Raw genomic sequence first — 16475 nt, 5'->3', positions numbered from 1 at the left:
CATCTTTGCATAGTTCTTTCTTAGGATGAATTTCTAGAAGTGAAATTACTGGATCAAAGAATTCATATTTTTGAGGCTTCAAATTGAAATCACCAAATAGCGGTCCAGATAGGTTGTAGCAATTTACATTTCTCCCAGGGTCAGACAAGTGTGCTCTTTTCTCCCATCATGGATAATAGACAAGTTTTCCCACATCATTGCCAATCTGGCAAATCTGTAAGTGGCATCTCCCTGTTTTAATTGGCATTAATTCTTCATAAAGCTGACCCTGTTTCATGTTCACTGGCTATTGTAGATTTTGGTCTCACAAATGAGCAGCTCATGGTCTTGATTACAGATACTTCAGAAACTTTTTCTCATTCAGTCATCAATCTTTTCAACAGTTTCTTGTGTTTCCCTTCCAGGAGCGGCTAAAGCTGGTGACTGTTTTGGGTGCTGGCCTTCTCTGTGGAACTGCACTGGCAGTCATCGTGCCCGAAGGAGTACACGCACTTTATGAAGATATTCTTGAGGGTGAGAGAGAAAGAAGAGGGTCTGCTTTGAGATATGTTGTTGACATGGAGGGTTGAAAGGAGAAGCCTAGTGGGTTTTTTTTCCTGAACATACTTCATATTTGCCATGGAATTCTACCCTGGAAGAGTTCTTAAAATGTATCTTCTGACATCTTTGACATTGAACACATCCTTAGCAGTTTGTGAATTGAATCCCCAATTCATGAATACCACTTAAGATTTATTTGCAATAATGCATGAATTCCAGTCTAAGTATGACAGTCCTTTTTTTTTTTTTAAAGATTTTATTTATTTATTTGACAGAGAAGAGACACAGCGAGAGAGGGAACACAAACAGGGGGAGTGGGAGAGGGAGAAGCAGGCTTCCCGCCGAGCAGGGAGCCCAATGCAGGGCTTGATCCCAGGACCCTGGGATCATGACCTGAGCTGAAGGCAGATGCTTAACGACTGAGCCACCCAGGCGCCCCATGACAGTCTTTTTTTAAAGCCCACTTAAAAACTTCCCAAATTCTACATGATAGTAATTGTATTTTTAGTGTTCTTTAATTGAAAAAATAAACAGATTATACACATTTGGATTCAAGGAGTCTTTACAGTAAACTTGTAGGTATTTGGTGGGGATCTCTGCAGTAAAGGAGAACTAAAAAAGTGAAAGAAGTCTTTCCTGACCCTAAGAACAATGAGCAGAGAATGAAGAGTATAAGTATGTGAGAGTAAATACTGGGCAGGCGGCTTGGGTCACTCACCTGCTAGACAGTTTGGTCTGCACACCTGGAAACATACTTGATTTAGATTTGTGACTCAGCAAAATCAGATTACTGCTTGTCACGCAACTTCAGACACCTGTGAAGGATCGAAATCACAACTATTACGTTGGTGAGTGGAATCTTCAAGTGCCAGGACTCAACTGGACTTTAAGAGTAGTATAGAAAGGTAGGCACTTTCCAAATTTCATACTAGATACAATATAATAAGCTTTTAAGATCTCAGTCAAGGAAAAAAGCTGTGTCCTTTATCCAGAGTGATGATTTTCTCCTCCCTGGGGTGTCAATATAGGCATAATGAATGGTGTTGGGTAGGCAAAGAGTGGCGGCAGATGTTATATATGAGGATTGTGGGGGTCTTATTGCAAAATAGGAGAGAGGATGAAGACTGGTCAAATTTAGGGGGGAGGTAATAAATCAGGAGTCCCAGAGCAGTGGTTTCTGCTCTTTTTGATCACACATCCTATTGGGGGGGAAAAACAAGCATGCACTATTGCACTAATTTACTGTATGCATTATAAAACACAAAACTAAAACAGAAAATTTTGAAGTATGAGGTTTAAAGTAAATTTGTATAGAAGACCAATACAGTTGTCCCTTGAACAACACAGGTTTGAACTATGTGGGTCCACTTAATATGTGGCTTTTTTTTTTGATACAGTACTGTAAATGTATTTCCTCTTCCTTAATCTTTTCTCTGGCTTACTTTATTGTAAGAATATAGTATATAATATGTAGAACATACAAAATATGTGTTAAAAGACTATGTTATCAGTAAGGCATCTGGTCAACGGCAAGCTATTAATAGTTAAGTTTTTGAGGATTCAAAAGCTATATGCAGGTTTTCAACTGCGCAGGGGGTCAGCACCCTAACCCCCCATGTTTTTCAAGCATCATCTGTATTTTCTTTTGTATCCCAGTGGATCATCTTGAATTTTTCTGACGTGTGATTATTTCAGTGCAGAGATCACTATTCTGGTATACTAGAAAACTTTCAGATCATGACCAAATAGACAATTAAAATTTTTTTTTGCTTGACCTTGTAGCTAAGAAAGAATTATGAGTAGCAGTTGTTTTCCTTACAAAGTTCCTTTTTCAGGGGTGCAGTTTAAAAGTTTTCTGGTCCCTAACCTAGACTACAAAATCAGAATTTCTAGAGAAGGGCCCTGGGAATATCTATTTTTAACAGGTTTTCATCTGATTCTTACTAGAAAAGTTTGGGAAACACTGGGGTAAAGGAAAAAAAATGTTTCGGGTATAGTTTTTTGGTTTTTTTTAAATAGCAGTTTTATTAAGATATAATTGACATACCAGATTTCAGGTATAGTTTTAAGCTTAAATTTAGCTATCATGTTGTCGGGTTGCATTCCTTTATTTTCAGTGTTCTTGATTTGGGGCCCAAAATAATTTTGTGGATTCATCTGAAAACAGATACAATGTGCTTTTTAAACCTGCTTTTCTAAAACATAAGCATTCTAGTCTCTTTAGCCTTTCCTCATGGATTAGTCTCCAGCCCTAAACCATCATTTCAATTAAGAAAGGTATTTTCATTTATATATTTTACATTCACTCTTCTTGGTGTACACATCCTTGAGTTTTGACAGATGCATAGTCATGTTATCACCTGTGTAATCAAAATACAGAACAGTGCCATCACCCAAAAACCATTCCTTCATGCTGCCCTTCTATAATCATACCTTTCCTCCACCCCCAACCTCTGGCAACCATAGATCTCTTCCCTCCTCCTATGGTTTTGCCTTTTCAGAAGGTCATATAAATGAAATTGTGCAGCCTTTTGGCTTGGCTTCTTTTGCTCAAGCCTAATGCATTTGAGAGCCATCATGTTGTGTTCTATATCTATCACTGGTCTGTTGTGCCTTTTTATTTCTGAGGAGTGTTCCATCGTTTGGACGAACCGTAGTTTGTTTTTTCCTTCACCTTTTCCTTTCCCTTTTCCTTCCTTCCTTTTTTTTATAAAGATTTTATTTATTTATTTGAGAGAGAGAGTGAGAGAGAGAGAGCACATGAGAGGGGGGAGGGTCAGAGGGAGAAGCAGACTCCCCGCTGAGCAGGGAGCCTGACGCGGGACTCGATCCAGGGACTCCAGGATCATGACCTGAGCCGAAGGCAGTCGCTTAACCAACTGAGCCACCCAGGCGCCCCCTTCCTTCCTTTAAAGACGTATTGGTTTTTGGGGCACCTTGGTGGCTCAGTCGGTTAAGCATCTGCCTTCGGCTCAGGTCATGATCCCGGGGTCCTGGGATCGAGCCCCACATTGGGCTCCCTGCTCCGCGCGAAGCCTGCTTCCCCCCCTCTGCCCACTCCCCCTGCTTGTGTTTCCTCTCTTGCTGTGTCTTTCTCTGTCAAATAAATAAATAAAATCTTAAAAAAAAAAAAAAGACATTGGTTTTTTTCAGTTTAGGTGGAAATATGAATAAAATCACTATAAACATTTGTATACAGGTTTTTGTGTGAACATGAGTTTTTATTTTTCTTGTGTAATTATTTATAAGTGGAATGGTTAGATCATATGGTAAGTGTATGTTTAACTTAAGAAATCACCAAACTCTTTTTCTAAGTAGCTGTACCATTTTGCATTCCCAGCAATAATGGATGAGAGTTCAGTTGCTTCCCTTTCTTGTCAGCACTTGATGCTGTTTATTTTGTTTGGTTTTTTTATTTTAGCCATTCTAATAGGTAGGTAATGCTCTCCCAGTGTGGTTTTAATTTGCAATTCCCTAATGGTTAATGATGTTAAACATCTTTTCATATGCTTGTTTGCCATTATTATGTGTTCTTTGATGATTCAAATTTTTGCCTATTTTTTGAGTTTTCTTATTACTGAGTTTTGAGGGTTCTTTACATGTTCTGGATACAAGTTATTATTTTTTTGCTTTTTGTTTTTTATTTTTAAGTAAGCTCTAGGCCCAACGTGGGGCTCGAACTCATGACCCCAGCATCAAGGGTTGCATGCTGTACCAACTGAGCCAGACAGGGCCCCCCTGAATATGAGTCTTTTTTTTTTTTTTAAAGATTATTTGAGAGAGAGAGACAGAGAGAGTGAGCATGAGCAGGGGGAGGGGCAGAGGGAGGAGAGAGAGACTCCTGAAGCCGACTCCCCAATGAGCATGGAGCCTGCCATGGGGCTCGATCCCGGGACCTTGAGATCATGACCTGAGCTGAAATCAGGAGTCAGCCACTTATCTGACTGCGCCACTCTGGCCCCCCCCCGCCCCGATACAAGTCTTACCAGATAGGTGATCTGCAAACATTTTCTCCTAGTCTTTGGCTTATCTTTTCAGTCTCTTAACAGTATCATTGACAGAGTAGTTTTTAATTTTGATAAAGTCCAATTTATCAATTCTTTCTTTCATGAATTGTGTTTTGGGGTCATACCTAAAATCCCTTTGCTGAACCCAAGTTCACAAATGTTTTCTCTTTTGTTTTCCTCTAGAAGTTTTGTAATTTTAGGTTTTACACTTAGTATGTGTTAACAAAATTGAGTTAATTTTGTATCTGATGTAAGGTTCAATTTTTTGGGGTATGGATGGATGTTCAATAGTTCCAACACCCTTTGTTGAAAAGATTAATTACCTTTGCACCTTTGTCAAAAATCAATTGACCACATTTGTGTTGGTCTATTTCTAGACTCTATTCTGTTCAATTGATCTACATGTCTGTCCTTTGCCAATACAACCTTGTCTTTTTTTTTTCCTTTTTAAGATTTTATTTATTTATTGGAGAGAGTGAGTGAGTGAGAGCACAAGCTCAGGGAGGAGCAGAGGGAGAAGGAGAAGCCGACTCCCCACTGGGCAGGGAGCCTGACAAAGGGCTCAATCCCAGGGCTCCAGGATCATGACCTGAACAGAAGGCAGATGCTTAACTGACTAAGCCATCCAGGCTCCCCCAGTACAACCTTGTCTTGATGACTATAGCTTTATAGCAAATCTTTTTTTTTTTTTTTTTTTTGCTTTATAGCAAATCTTGACATCAGATGGTGAAGTCCTTCTAACTTCATTTTTATTTTTCAAAATTATTTTGGTTAAACTAGTTCCTTTGCCTTTCTATAAAAACTTTAGAATCAGCTTGTCAATGTCTACACAAAAAATCATGCTGAGACTCTGATTGAGTTGAATCTATAGATTAATTTAGGGAGAATTGACATCTTGAAAATACTGTATTTTCCAATCTATGAATATAATATATCTCCATTTTTTTAGGTCTTTGATTTCTTTTATCAGTGTTGTAGTTTTTAAATTTTTTTTATTTTAATTTTTATTTCTTTTTAAGTAACTTCCATGCCCAACACTGGGGCTCGAACTCACAGCTCCAAGATCAAGAGTCCTATGCTCCACTGGCTGAGCCAGCTAGGCGCCCCCAGTGTTGTAATTTTTAGCATACAGATCTATAGGTATTCTGTTATATTTATACCTAAATATTTCCCGTTTTTAGTGTGATTGTAAATGATATTTAAAAATATTTCAATTTCCAGTATTCTAGTATATAGGAATTTGCTAAACTCACTTGTTATAGGAGCTTTTTTGTAGATTCCTTGTGATTTGCTACACAGTCATATCATCTATGAATATAGACAGTTTAATGCTTTCTTTTCTGGAGACACTTTCATGTTTTCTTTTCCAATATGCTTTAGAAAATTTTTTCCGGGCGCCTGGGTGGCTCAGTTGGTTAAGCGTCTGCCTTCGGCTCAGGTCATGATCCCGGGGTCCTGGGATCGAGTCCTACATCAGGCTCCCCCTGCTCTGCGGGGAGTCTGCTTCTCCCTTTGCCTCTGCCTGCAGCTCCCCCTGCTTGTGCTCTCTCTCTCTCTTTTCAAATAAATAAATAAAATCTTTAAAAAAAATAAAAATTTTTTTCCTTTCCTTATTGCACTGGCTAGACCATCTAGTATGAGGCTGATTAGGAATGAAAATAGTCAGCCTTGCCTTATCGTCACTCAGTCTTTCACCATTAAGTATAATGTTAGCTGTAGATTTTTTTTTTTTTTTATTCATTCGAGATGGAGAGAGAGAGAGCATGAGCAGGGGTAGAAGCAGAGGGAGGGGGTGAAGCAGACTCGCCGCTGAGCAGGGAGCCCGATGCGGGGCTCCATCCCAGGACCCTGGGATCATGACCAGAGCCGAAGGCAGACGCTTAACCATCTGAGCCACCCAGGTGCCCCAGCTGTAGATTTTTTAAAGAGTCCCTCTTCAGGTTAAGGAAGTTTCCTTTTATTCCTGGTTTGCTGAGAGTTTTTATCTAATCTGTTAATGTGGTGAATTAAAGTGATATTCAAATATTGAACTAGATTTGCATATGCCACCCCCATTGATTGTTAGGGATTGTCATCACTGGATTCAGTCGGCTAACATCCGAGGATATTTGTGTATCTGTTCATGAGGAGTATTGGCCTGTGGTTTTCCTTTCTTACAATGTCTTTTTATGGCTTTGTTGTCAGAGTAGTGCTGACCTCTTAGGGTTGGAAAGTGTTCCGCCTTCTACATTCTGGAAGAGACTGTATAGAACCAGTGAAACCATCTGGGCCTGGAGTTTTCTATGTTGGAAGGTTTTTAGCTATGAATTCAATTTCTTTAATAGATATAAAATTATTCAAGTTACCTGTTTCTTCTAAGTTGAAGAATTATTTATAGTAAGAGTTGTTCATGGTAATCTTTTATTATCCTTTTAATGTCTACAGTAATGTCTTCTTTTAAAATTTTTTTCCCAAAGAACCATGTTTGATTTCATTTTTTTTCTGCTTTGTATTTTATTGATTTCTATTTTGCTTTATCCATATTAAAGCTTTTTGGTCAGGTGCCTACACATTTAGGGTTGCTATGTCTTTTGGTGAATTGACCTTTTTCATTATTATGTAATGTCCCTATTTATTCCTGGTAATATTTCTTGTTCTCAAGTCTACTTTATTTGGTATTAACATAGCCACTCCAGTTTCCTTTTGATCAGTGTTTACTTGATAGATCTTTTTTCATCCTTTTACTTTTAAGCTATATGTCATTCACTGTATTTAAATTGGATGTCTTGTAAACAGCATATAGTTGAATCATATTTTTAAAATCCAATTTGACAATCTCTCTGTCTTCTAATTCGTATATTTAGACCGGAGGTCAGCAAAGTTTTTCTGTAACAGGTCAGACAGTAAATATTTCAGACTTTGTGAGCCATGTGGACTCTATTGATACTGTTCAATTCTGTCATTTAACTAACAGTTCTGATTCTTTCCTTTGTGATCATCAGTCCTCTAGTGAGCCATCCAGTGAACTTACTGTTTCAGATATCTTTTTCAATTTTGAAATTTCTACTTAGTTTCTTTGTATACTTTCTATTTCTTCAAATGACACTTATTCATTTGAAGTGTTTTTACCTTTACCCCAGAGCACGTAGTTATTTTTTAATCTTTTTTTAAAAGATTTTTATTTATTTATTTGACAGAGAGATAGAGCACAGGTAGGCAAAGTGAGAAGCAGGCTCTCTGCTGAGCAGCAGGGAGCCTGATGCGGGACTCAATCCCAGGACCCTGGGATCATGACCTGAGCCGAAGGCAGACACTTAACGACTGAGCCACCCAGGCGCCCCGAGAGCACATAGTTATAATAGCTGATTTAAAGTCAAATATTCCAGTATCTGATTTGCTTTGGGATTGGATTCTTTTTTCCCTTCCTGATTGGTAAAATTTTTCTTTTTTTTTTTTTTAAGATTTTATTTATGTGAGAGAGAGCACTAGCAGGGGGGTGGGACAGAGGGAGAAGCAGATTCCCCATTGAGCAGGGAGCCCGATGCAGGACTCGATCCCAGGACCCCGGGATCATGACCTGAACCCAAGGCGAATGCTTAACTGACTGAGCCACGCAGGTGCCCCAATTTTTCTGTTTCTTTGTATGTCAAGCAAGTTTGGATTGTATCCTATACATTTTTAATAATGTATTTTGGAACTTTGGGTCCTTTCAAAATCTTCTAGAGAATATTTCTTTCTTTTGTTTTAGCAGTCACTAGCCTGGTTGGTTTCAAACTGCCAGTTCTGTGGTGCCTTTTTGTGTGATGGTTTTAATTTTAGTTCAGTGTTGGAAGCCTTTGTAATGCTGCTTTGTGTGTGTCCTATCCCTGCAGAGTTCAGGGGTAAGTCTGGGACTTGTGCCATTTATGCGCACTGTTAGGGGAACCCTCCTTAGCTGTTTCCTCTCCAGTATTTGTCTCCCACTCCCTGGCTCCCAAGGGACCCTTTACCTAGTCCTGTGGCCAGAAAGATGGGGTATTTCTAGGAGTTGTAGCTGCCTGTGCTGCCATTGCACAGTTCTGTGTAACTCGGGGTGCCCTCAGGGCAAAGTGGCAGGAGAAAAGAGAGGACAGAAGAACCATACCCACCCCCCGCCCCCGCCCCTGTGTTCTTCTGACCACTGGCCAGAAAGATGGGGTTTTTCTGGGGGTTTTCACTGCCTGTGTTGCTGCAGTGCAGTTCCCCAACTGGGACTGCCTTCAAGGCCAGCCTGGGAAAGAAAAAAGGGGGTGGTTTCCCTCCATAAGGACATCCCCCAGCAGCCCCTTTCCCTGGTTGTCTGGCCAGAAGGACAAGGTTTCTTTTGCAGTTTTTGCTGCCCTCTCTCCTCTTGTTATTGTTTACATTTGTGGTCCTTAGGTAGTTCTTTGGTTGTTTTGTCCAGAGCTTCTGTAGTCATCATTGTGTGATTGAGGCAACTCTAGGTTTACTCCATCTGAGCCAGCTCCAAAAGTCCCCATCATTCTTTTTAAAAAGTAAAATATTAATACCCCACTCTGAAAAATTTTTTGAGGTAGCTTAACCATCACAGTAACCGTAAGCTGTCTCCACATTTTCCACATCTGTCTGCACACTGGTGAGCTTAGTCACATCGTTTTCATTTCTGCTACTTTATCTTTTTCTCCCCCCTTCCCTCTTTTTCTTTATTGTAGATCCAGCCAGCTTTTCTCCCAACTTCAAGAAAGGAGTTTGTGTACATGTTTACTACAACCTATAGTTTAGTTCTTCTGTGGACCTTATAATTATGATAATTAACAGATACTTTTTCAGAGCTCAATATATCATGTTAACTGAGTGCTCTGGCACTTTAATAAGCATTATTAAATACTAATTAATGTAAAAAGGAACGTCTCATACTTTTCTCTAATTATAGCTCTAAAATCACTGGAATTAGATCAGCATTCGTGTGAGAAGACTGTCTTTGTACAGAAACAAGTTTTAAGAATATAGTCTATTGAGGACTGCAGTGCTTGTTTACTGTGGGGCTAAATTTGAAACTACCCTAATTCTTTGGAACATGAGAATTGGTATATTGAGAAAGGCAGGCTATGGGGTCAAAGACCTAAATAGAAACCTGAAACCTATATTATTCATAACTGTTAGGATAGTCACTGGAACTGTTATTAGGAGTGGTTCAATATAGATTATTTCACTAAATTTCTCCATGAATGCCACATAACAGATTAGTTAGAGAAGTACAGTTACCTTACGGTTTTGTCATTTTGCTCTACATTTAAATAAAAGGAAAGGGTTAAATCTGTTATATTTAACTAACTCTTGGCCTGTCATTCATTAATAAAAATGGAGCTCTTTAAAATTCTTACACTTTATCCTCAGGATTCTGAAATATGGATGATCGTGGACTGATACCTATCTCTTCTATTTCTTATTTTGTCTGCTAAATTGTCTGATCTCTGCTTTTTCCCCTGCCCCTTCCTCTCCCTTCCCCCAACATTGTTTATTACTCACTATTGTTTCTGACTGATATTCAGATCAATTATATAACATAAGATGTTTAAAAATGAATCTCCCAAATTCCATTTAATATATAACTATGTTCCTGAACATTTAGTGAGCACTTAGTGTATACCAGGTATTTTGTGGAGCCCTTCACATTTATTGTCTAATCATCACAACAGCCATCTGAGGTGGGTACTGTTTTACAGATGAGGACATGAAGCCACAAAGAGGTTGAATGACATGTCCAAGATACTCAGCTAGTAAGTATCACGATCAGGAATTGAACACAGGCAATCTTACTCTGAAACCTATACTTTTTTTTTAAGCTTAAGTTTCCCCACAAGGAGAATTTTATTGACAGCACTAGTCTATTTTCCTCTTAAAAGCCCAGTTGTAACCAAATGAAGTGAACATACCTCAAAATTTTATTGTCTTCATAATATAACAAAATATGAAGCTTAGAACTGGATCACGTGTTATTTTCTCTTCGTATCTCCTCCCAGTTCACACTGCTTGCATCTCTTAATAGCCAGCATTCTCTTAGATCTGCAGTTAGGCTCAACACAATCTTCTTTGGAGTTTTAGCCTTTTTCCAGAAAATCCACTTAGTCTGCCCATCATAGCCACTCTTCCTGTCATAACTTTGCTTTCTCTGGGTGTAAAGAGAATCTTCGCCTTTCTTGTACTGTGTCACTTTGTGGGGTTGGTACTTACAGAAACTTTCTTGCAGAAAGTCTGGTGGGTTTGGGACCATTCACCATGTTTGTGAGAGTACTATCAGCGTGGGGGAAAAAAATGAAGCCTATGTTCTTTTTTAAAATATTTTTATTTATTTTTTGACAGAGAGAGACAGCGAGAGAGGAAACACAAGCAGGGGGAGTGGGAGAGGGAGAAGCAGGTCCCCCGCTGAGCAGGGAGCCCGATGTGGGGCTCAATCCCAGGACCCTGGGATATGACCTGAGCCAAAGGCAGACGCTCAACAACTGAGCCACCCAGGTGCCCCTGAAGCCTACATTCTTAATGATAGTCTAGTGCATGGGGGAATTTAAAATCACCATTGTAGTGTTTATCTGCTGAAGAAATACATACTTTTTTTTTAAGTAGTGGAGCCCAACACAGGGCTTAAACTCATGACCCTGAGAGCAAGACCTGAGCCAAGATCAAGAGTCAGGCACTTAACTGACCGAGCCACCCAAGTACCCCTGAAGAAATCTTATAGTAGATTTTTTTCTTCTTAGGGGTGCCTGGGTAGATCCGTCAGTTAAGGGTCGAACTCTTGATTTCGGCTCAGGTCATGATCTCAGGGTTGTGGGATCAAGCAGGCATCAGATTCTGTGCCCAGTGGGGAATCTACTTGAGACTCTCTCTCCCTCCCTCTCTTTCCCTTCTCCCCCGACCCGCGCCCCCTGCATATGCCCATGCGCACTCTCTCTGTCAAATAAATAAACACATCTTAAAAAAAAAGAAAAACAGGGCACCGTCCATTAAGCGTCCGATTCTTGGTTTTGGCTCAGGTCATGATCTCATGGGTTGAGGTGTCAAACCCAGAGTTGAGCTGGAGTCTGCCTCCACTGGGCTCAGTAGGGAGTCTGCTTAAAGATTCTCTTCTTTTGCCCCTACCCCTGCTCACATGCCTGTGCACGTTTTCTCTCTTTCTCAAATAAATAAATGAATCTTTAAAAAATAAATTTTTAAAAAAATTTTAAAAAGTATATTTTGATCGAAGATTCATTAATTAACATCCCTTTAAAATGTCACCTTTAGGGGTGCCTGGGTGGCCCAGTCAGTTAAGCATCTGCCTTCAGCCCAGGTCATGATCACAGGGTCCTGGGATGGAGCTCCATGTTGGGCTCCCTACTCAGCGGGAAGTCCGCTTGGCCCTCTGCCCCTCCCCCTGCTCGTGCTCTCTCCCTCACTCTCAAATAAATAAGTAAAATCCTAAATAAAATGCCAGCTTTATACATTTGACTGTGATCAGGTTTTTCTCTTTTACATGAGAAACAGAATACATCATCAAGTAGAAGCTATTCTTCCCTTCTTACTGAAAGTATATGTATAATGAACTATTTGTCTTTGTCAGAAAAAAAAATTCTTAATAGAGAGTTGTAAAAGTTGTAAGGTATGAGTAGAAGTTAAGAAATTAAAAACAATTAACAAAGGCCAAAAATATAAAAATCAAAACTGGAGATCACTTAAAAAAAAAAGCCAGATTACCTGAAAATTTGTTTCTTTTATAGAAGCACATGTTAATCTGAAGGAGGAGCATCAACAAATATCTTCAAAGGGTAAATTGATTCTCTTACCTTTAATGTAATGTATGTCTGTGACAAAGGACAGCTACTTACCATACTGATGGAACTTACTGGAAAGATTTCTGTGTAAATATCTAGGCAAAGAAGCAAGCCCATATGATTTGCTGAACACTCTCTTAGTGGCATGAGAAATAAATATCTGATGTATAATACCCAGTGATAACACCATTGGTTTTTTTGTACTTTGTAGCAGGGAGTATGACGTGGAACATGTCTTGGCTAATGAATTACCAACCAGTGTCCTGAGTAGTCAGACATAGTAACCTGAAAGCTTGTTCATGAATGTGTAACATATGTATACAGCTTAATATATTTGAATTTTATAGCTGGTTTTTGAGATCCCAGTTTTTGCTAGTTTCAGTTTCATGTCCAGAGTAGAAGGAAGGATGTGTATATTAATATTCAATATCTGGATTCCATTACTAGTTTGTGTATGTACCATTAAGGTGATGATTGCTCACTTTAAAAAGGATTTATGTTTTTTTGATTAATGTTTGCAAATAAAACCAAAGCTTACCATTGTGTATATTCCAGTAAGTATTTCATGTTTTTATATAAAGTTAAATTCCACTTAATGATAAGCATTCAGACCTTTTATGAGAAGCCTTAGTCAACAGCACACTTATTTCAAGCGATATTTATTAAATGTTGCTGACATATTACTTATTTGCCAAAATTTTATATCAAAATAAGTATTAACCCCTTCAAAATTAAGTTCATAAAATTAAGTACTTATAGAAGTGATTGCTCAAAAAATGTTGGAAATTGTTCTTTAATTTACCTCCAGAGTGTGCAGCACATTTAGATTAATATCATCAGTAGCAGCAGGATTTTCCTTGAAAGTAGTTTTGGTTTTGGGAAATATAAAATTTGTTCGATGCCAGTCTGCATAATAAGATAGCTCATCAGTTTATTCAATACTATTTTATATCAAAAGCAGGTGATACTATAAAGTAATGACAATTTTATTATGATTCATAAACTTGACTCTTAAGCAGTACCAAAAGAAAAGTTCTAAAATTATTTAAAGAAAGCACTGTTGGGTGCCTGGGTGGCTCAGTTGGTTAAGCGACTGCCTTTGGCTCAGGTCATGATCCTGGAGTCCCGGGATCGAGGGCCGCATCGGGCTCCCTGCTCAGCAGGGAGTCTGCTTCTCCCTCTGACCCTCTCCCCTCTCATGCTCTCTATCTCATTCTCTCTCTCAAATAAATAAATAAAATCTTAAAAAAAAAAAAGCACTGTTGGCACCTTACTCCTGTCGGAGTGGCTAGAATCAAAAAGACAATCAAAAGACAGTGTTGGCAAGGTTGCAGAGAAAGGGAAGCCCTCATGCACTGTTGGTAGGGATGTAAATTGGTGCAGCCACTGTGGAAAACAGTATGGAGGTTCCTCGAAAAATTAGAAATACTGTATGATCTGGTAATTCCATTATTGAGTATTGACCTAAAGAAAACAAAATGCTAATTCAGAAAGATATATGCACCCCTGTGTTTATTGCAGCATTATTTACAATAGCCAAAATATGGAAGCTACCCAAGTGTCTATCGATAGATGAATGGATAAAGAAGATATGTGTGTGTGTGTGTGTGTGTGTGTGTGTGTGTGTGTACACTCAGCCATAGAAAAGAATGAGATCTTACCATTTGCAACAACATGGATGGATCTAGAGGGATGGATGCATACTAAGTGAAATGCATCAGACAGAGAAAGACAAATACAATGTGATTTCACTTATATGTAGAATCTAAAAACAAACAAAAAAACCAGACTCTTGAGGTGCCTGGGTGGCTCAATCAGTTAAGCGTTGGACTCTTGGTTTTGGCTCAGGTTGTGATCTCAGGGTCATGAGATGGAACCCCTCGTCAGCTCTGTGATTAGTGTGGAGTCTGCTTGAGATTCTCTCCTTCCCTCTGCCCCTTCCCCTGCTCTCTCTTTAAGACAAAGAAATAGGGGCGCCTGGGTGGCTCAGTTGGTTAAGCGACTGCCTTCGGCTCAGGTCATGATCCTGGAGTCCTGGGATCGAGTCCCACATCAGGCTCCCTGCTCAGCGGGGAGTCTGCTTCTCCCTCTGACCCTCTTCCCTCTCGTGCTATCTCTCATTCTCTCTCTCTCAAATAAATAAATAAAATCTTAAAAAAAAAAAAAAGACAAAGAAATAAATCTTAAGGGAAAAAACAAAACAAAAAACCAGACTCTTAAATGCAGAGAACAAACTGGTGGTTGCCAGAGGGAAGGTGCCTGGGGTGATGAGTGAAATAGGTGAAGGGGGTTTAGAGGTACAAGCTTCCAGTTATAAAATAAATAAGTCACAGAGATGAAAAGTGTGGCATAGGGAGTTTAGTGAATAATATTTTAATAATGTATGATGACAGACGGTAACTATACTTACTGTGGTCAGCACTAAGTAATATAAAAAATTGTTGGATCAATATGTTATACATCTGAAACTAATATAACATTGTATATTAATTATATTCAGTTTTTTTTAAAAAGCTTTGTTGGGATAAGATACGGAAGGATCTTATACTCATCTACATTTTAAAATTCTGATATCTGAGCCACGTGGGTGGCTCAATCAATTAAGAGTCTGCCTTCAGCTCAGGTCATGATCCCAGGGTCCTGGGATCGAACCCTGCATTGGGCTCCCTGCTCAGCAGAGAGAGCCTGCTTCTCCCACTCCCTCTGCCACTCCTCCTGCTTGTGCGTGCGCTCTCTCTCTCTCTTTCTATCTCTGTCAAATAAATAAAATCTTCAAAAAAAATAAAATTCTGATATAGTTATACCTCATAAAGTAAAATGATGTTGACCATCTTTTGAAAGTTGTAATTAGGCTTAACGTTTAGTTTCAGTGCTATGGACATCCCAAAAGTAATTGCCTTTAAAAATTATTATGGCACTGTTCATAAATAATAGCATGACTAACACCCTTTAATAACGTGTTAACCCATGCTCTTACCTAAACTCTTAGTGTAACCTGTCACCTAATTTAGTATATATATGTTACCTATTGAATTTATAAAAAAGCATGTGTATAATTATCTTAAAAGAAGACTAAAAGGTTATAATTTATTTCCATTAAAAAAAAATCTTTTTGTTAGGGTGCCTGGGTGGCTCAGTCGGTTAGGTGTCTGACTCTTGATTTTGGCTCAGGTCATGATCTCAGGGTCCTGAGATCGAGCCCCACATTGCACTCTGCACTGGGTATGGAGCCTGCTAAAGAGTCTCTCTCCCTCTCTCTCCGCCCCCCCTCCAACTCGCACACAGTCTCTCAAAAAAATCCCACTTTTTGTCTAGAAAATAATTAATTGCTATAACTTTTTAAATGAAATGCCGCATTAAAAAATTATAGAAGTGAAGGCCATTTTTTGCCTTCAACATTTATTTGTTGAGTATTTGCTAGATTTCTGGCCTTCTATTGATTTTTAGCAGTTCAGAGATCTAAGATATAGCCCCAGCCTTCAAGAATTCACAGCCAGTGGAAAATGAATAACAATCAATGACAGCAGGGGTTGGTTTACATTTTCTGTAAAGGGCCAGATAGCAAATATTTTAGGCTTTGTGGGCCATATGGTTTCTTTTGCAATTATTCAACCCTGGTGTCAGCATGAAAGCAGCCATAGATAATCTATGAACAAATGAGCATGGCTATGTTCCAATGCATTTTTATTTACAAAAATAGGCACCAGCCCTGTACTGTAATTTGCTGATGTCTGAATTATGGTATAGTGAGGTGTAAGACCTATGGTAGAAAGACACCCAGTGTGTGGTGTGTTTGATAGGAAAAGAGGACACAGAAATCTCAAGGAAGAGGGGGCTTCCAAGCTGAGTCTCGAGAAACAAGGTGTTATCCAGGAGAAGCAGCATGGAGGGCCCATGGATTCATTAACTCATGCAAAGTATCAGCAGAGAGAGAGATGGGATCCCAGGTAAGTGTTAAGTGGGTACCTTATGAAAATGTAATCATTCAGATCCTTGCCAATAGCATCTTTCTAAATAGTATTGGAAATTGTAGCTACCAGAATTCTGTGATTTACTTCACATGGGTAGCTTTTCTTTTTTTTTTTTTAAGGTTTTATTTTTAAGCAATTGCTACACCCAATGTGGGGCTCGAACCTACAACCCTGAGATCAAGAGTTGC

General features: G+C 39.0%; 1 protein-coding gene across 4 annotated transcripts in view; it reads left to right on the top strand.

The window, feature by feature from the left end:
* The window catches only part of SLC39A9 (solute carrier family 39 member 9), a 55385-nt gene that overhangs the window by 19591 nt on the left and 19319 nt on the right, over window positions 1-16475 (top strand). For 2 of the 4 annotated variants that reach the window (XM_027570212.2, XM_027570210.2), the window contains exons 2-3: window positions 405-513; window positions 12263-12310. In XM_027570212.2, coding sequence (XP_027426013.1) covers window positions 405-513; window positions 12263-12310 — 157 coding nt within the window. The remainder of the gene's footprint in view (window positions 1-404; window positions 514-12262; window positions 12311-16475) is intronic. The other 2 variants (XM_027570214.2, XM_027570211.2) reach the window with 1 other exon arrangement.

This window comes from Zalophus californianus, chromosome 6 (genome assembly GCF_009762305.2).
Source record: "Zalophus californianus isolate mZalCal1 chromosome 6, mZalCal1.pri.v2, whole genome shotgun sequence".
NCBI classification, from domain to species: Eukaryota; Metazoa; Chordata; class Mammalia; order Carnivora; family Otariidae; genus Zalophus; species Zalophus californianus.
Note: the sequence above shows the minus strand (reverse complement) of the source record. Positions and strands in the feature narration are given on the sequence as shown.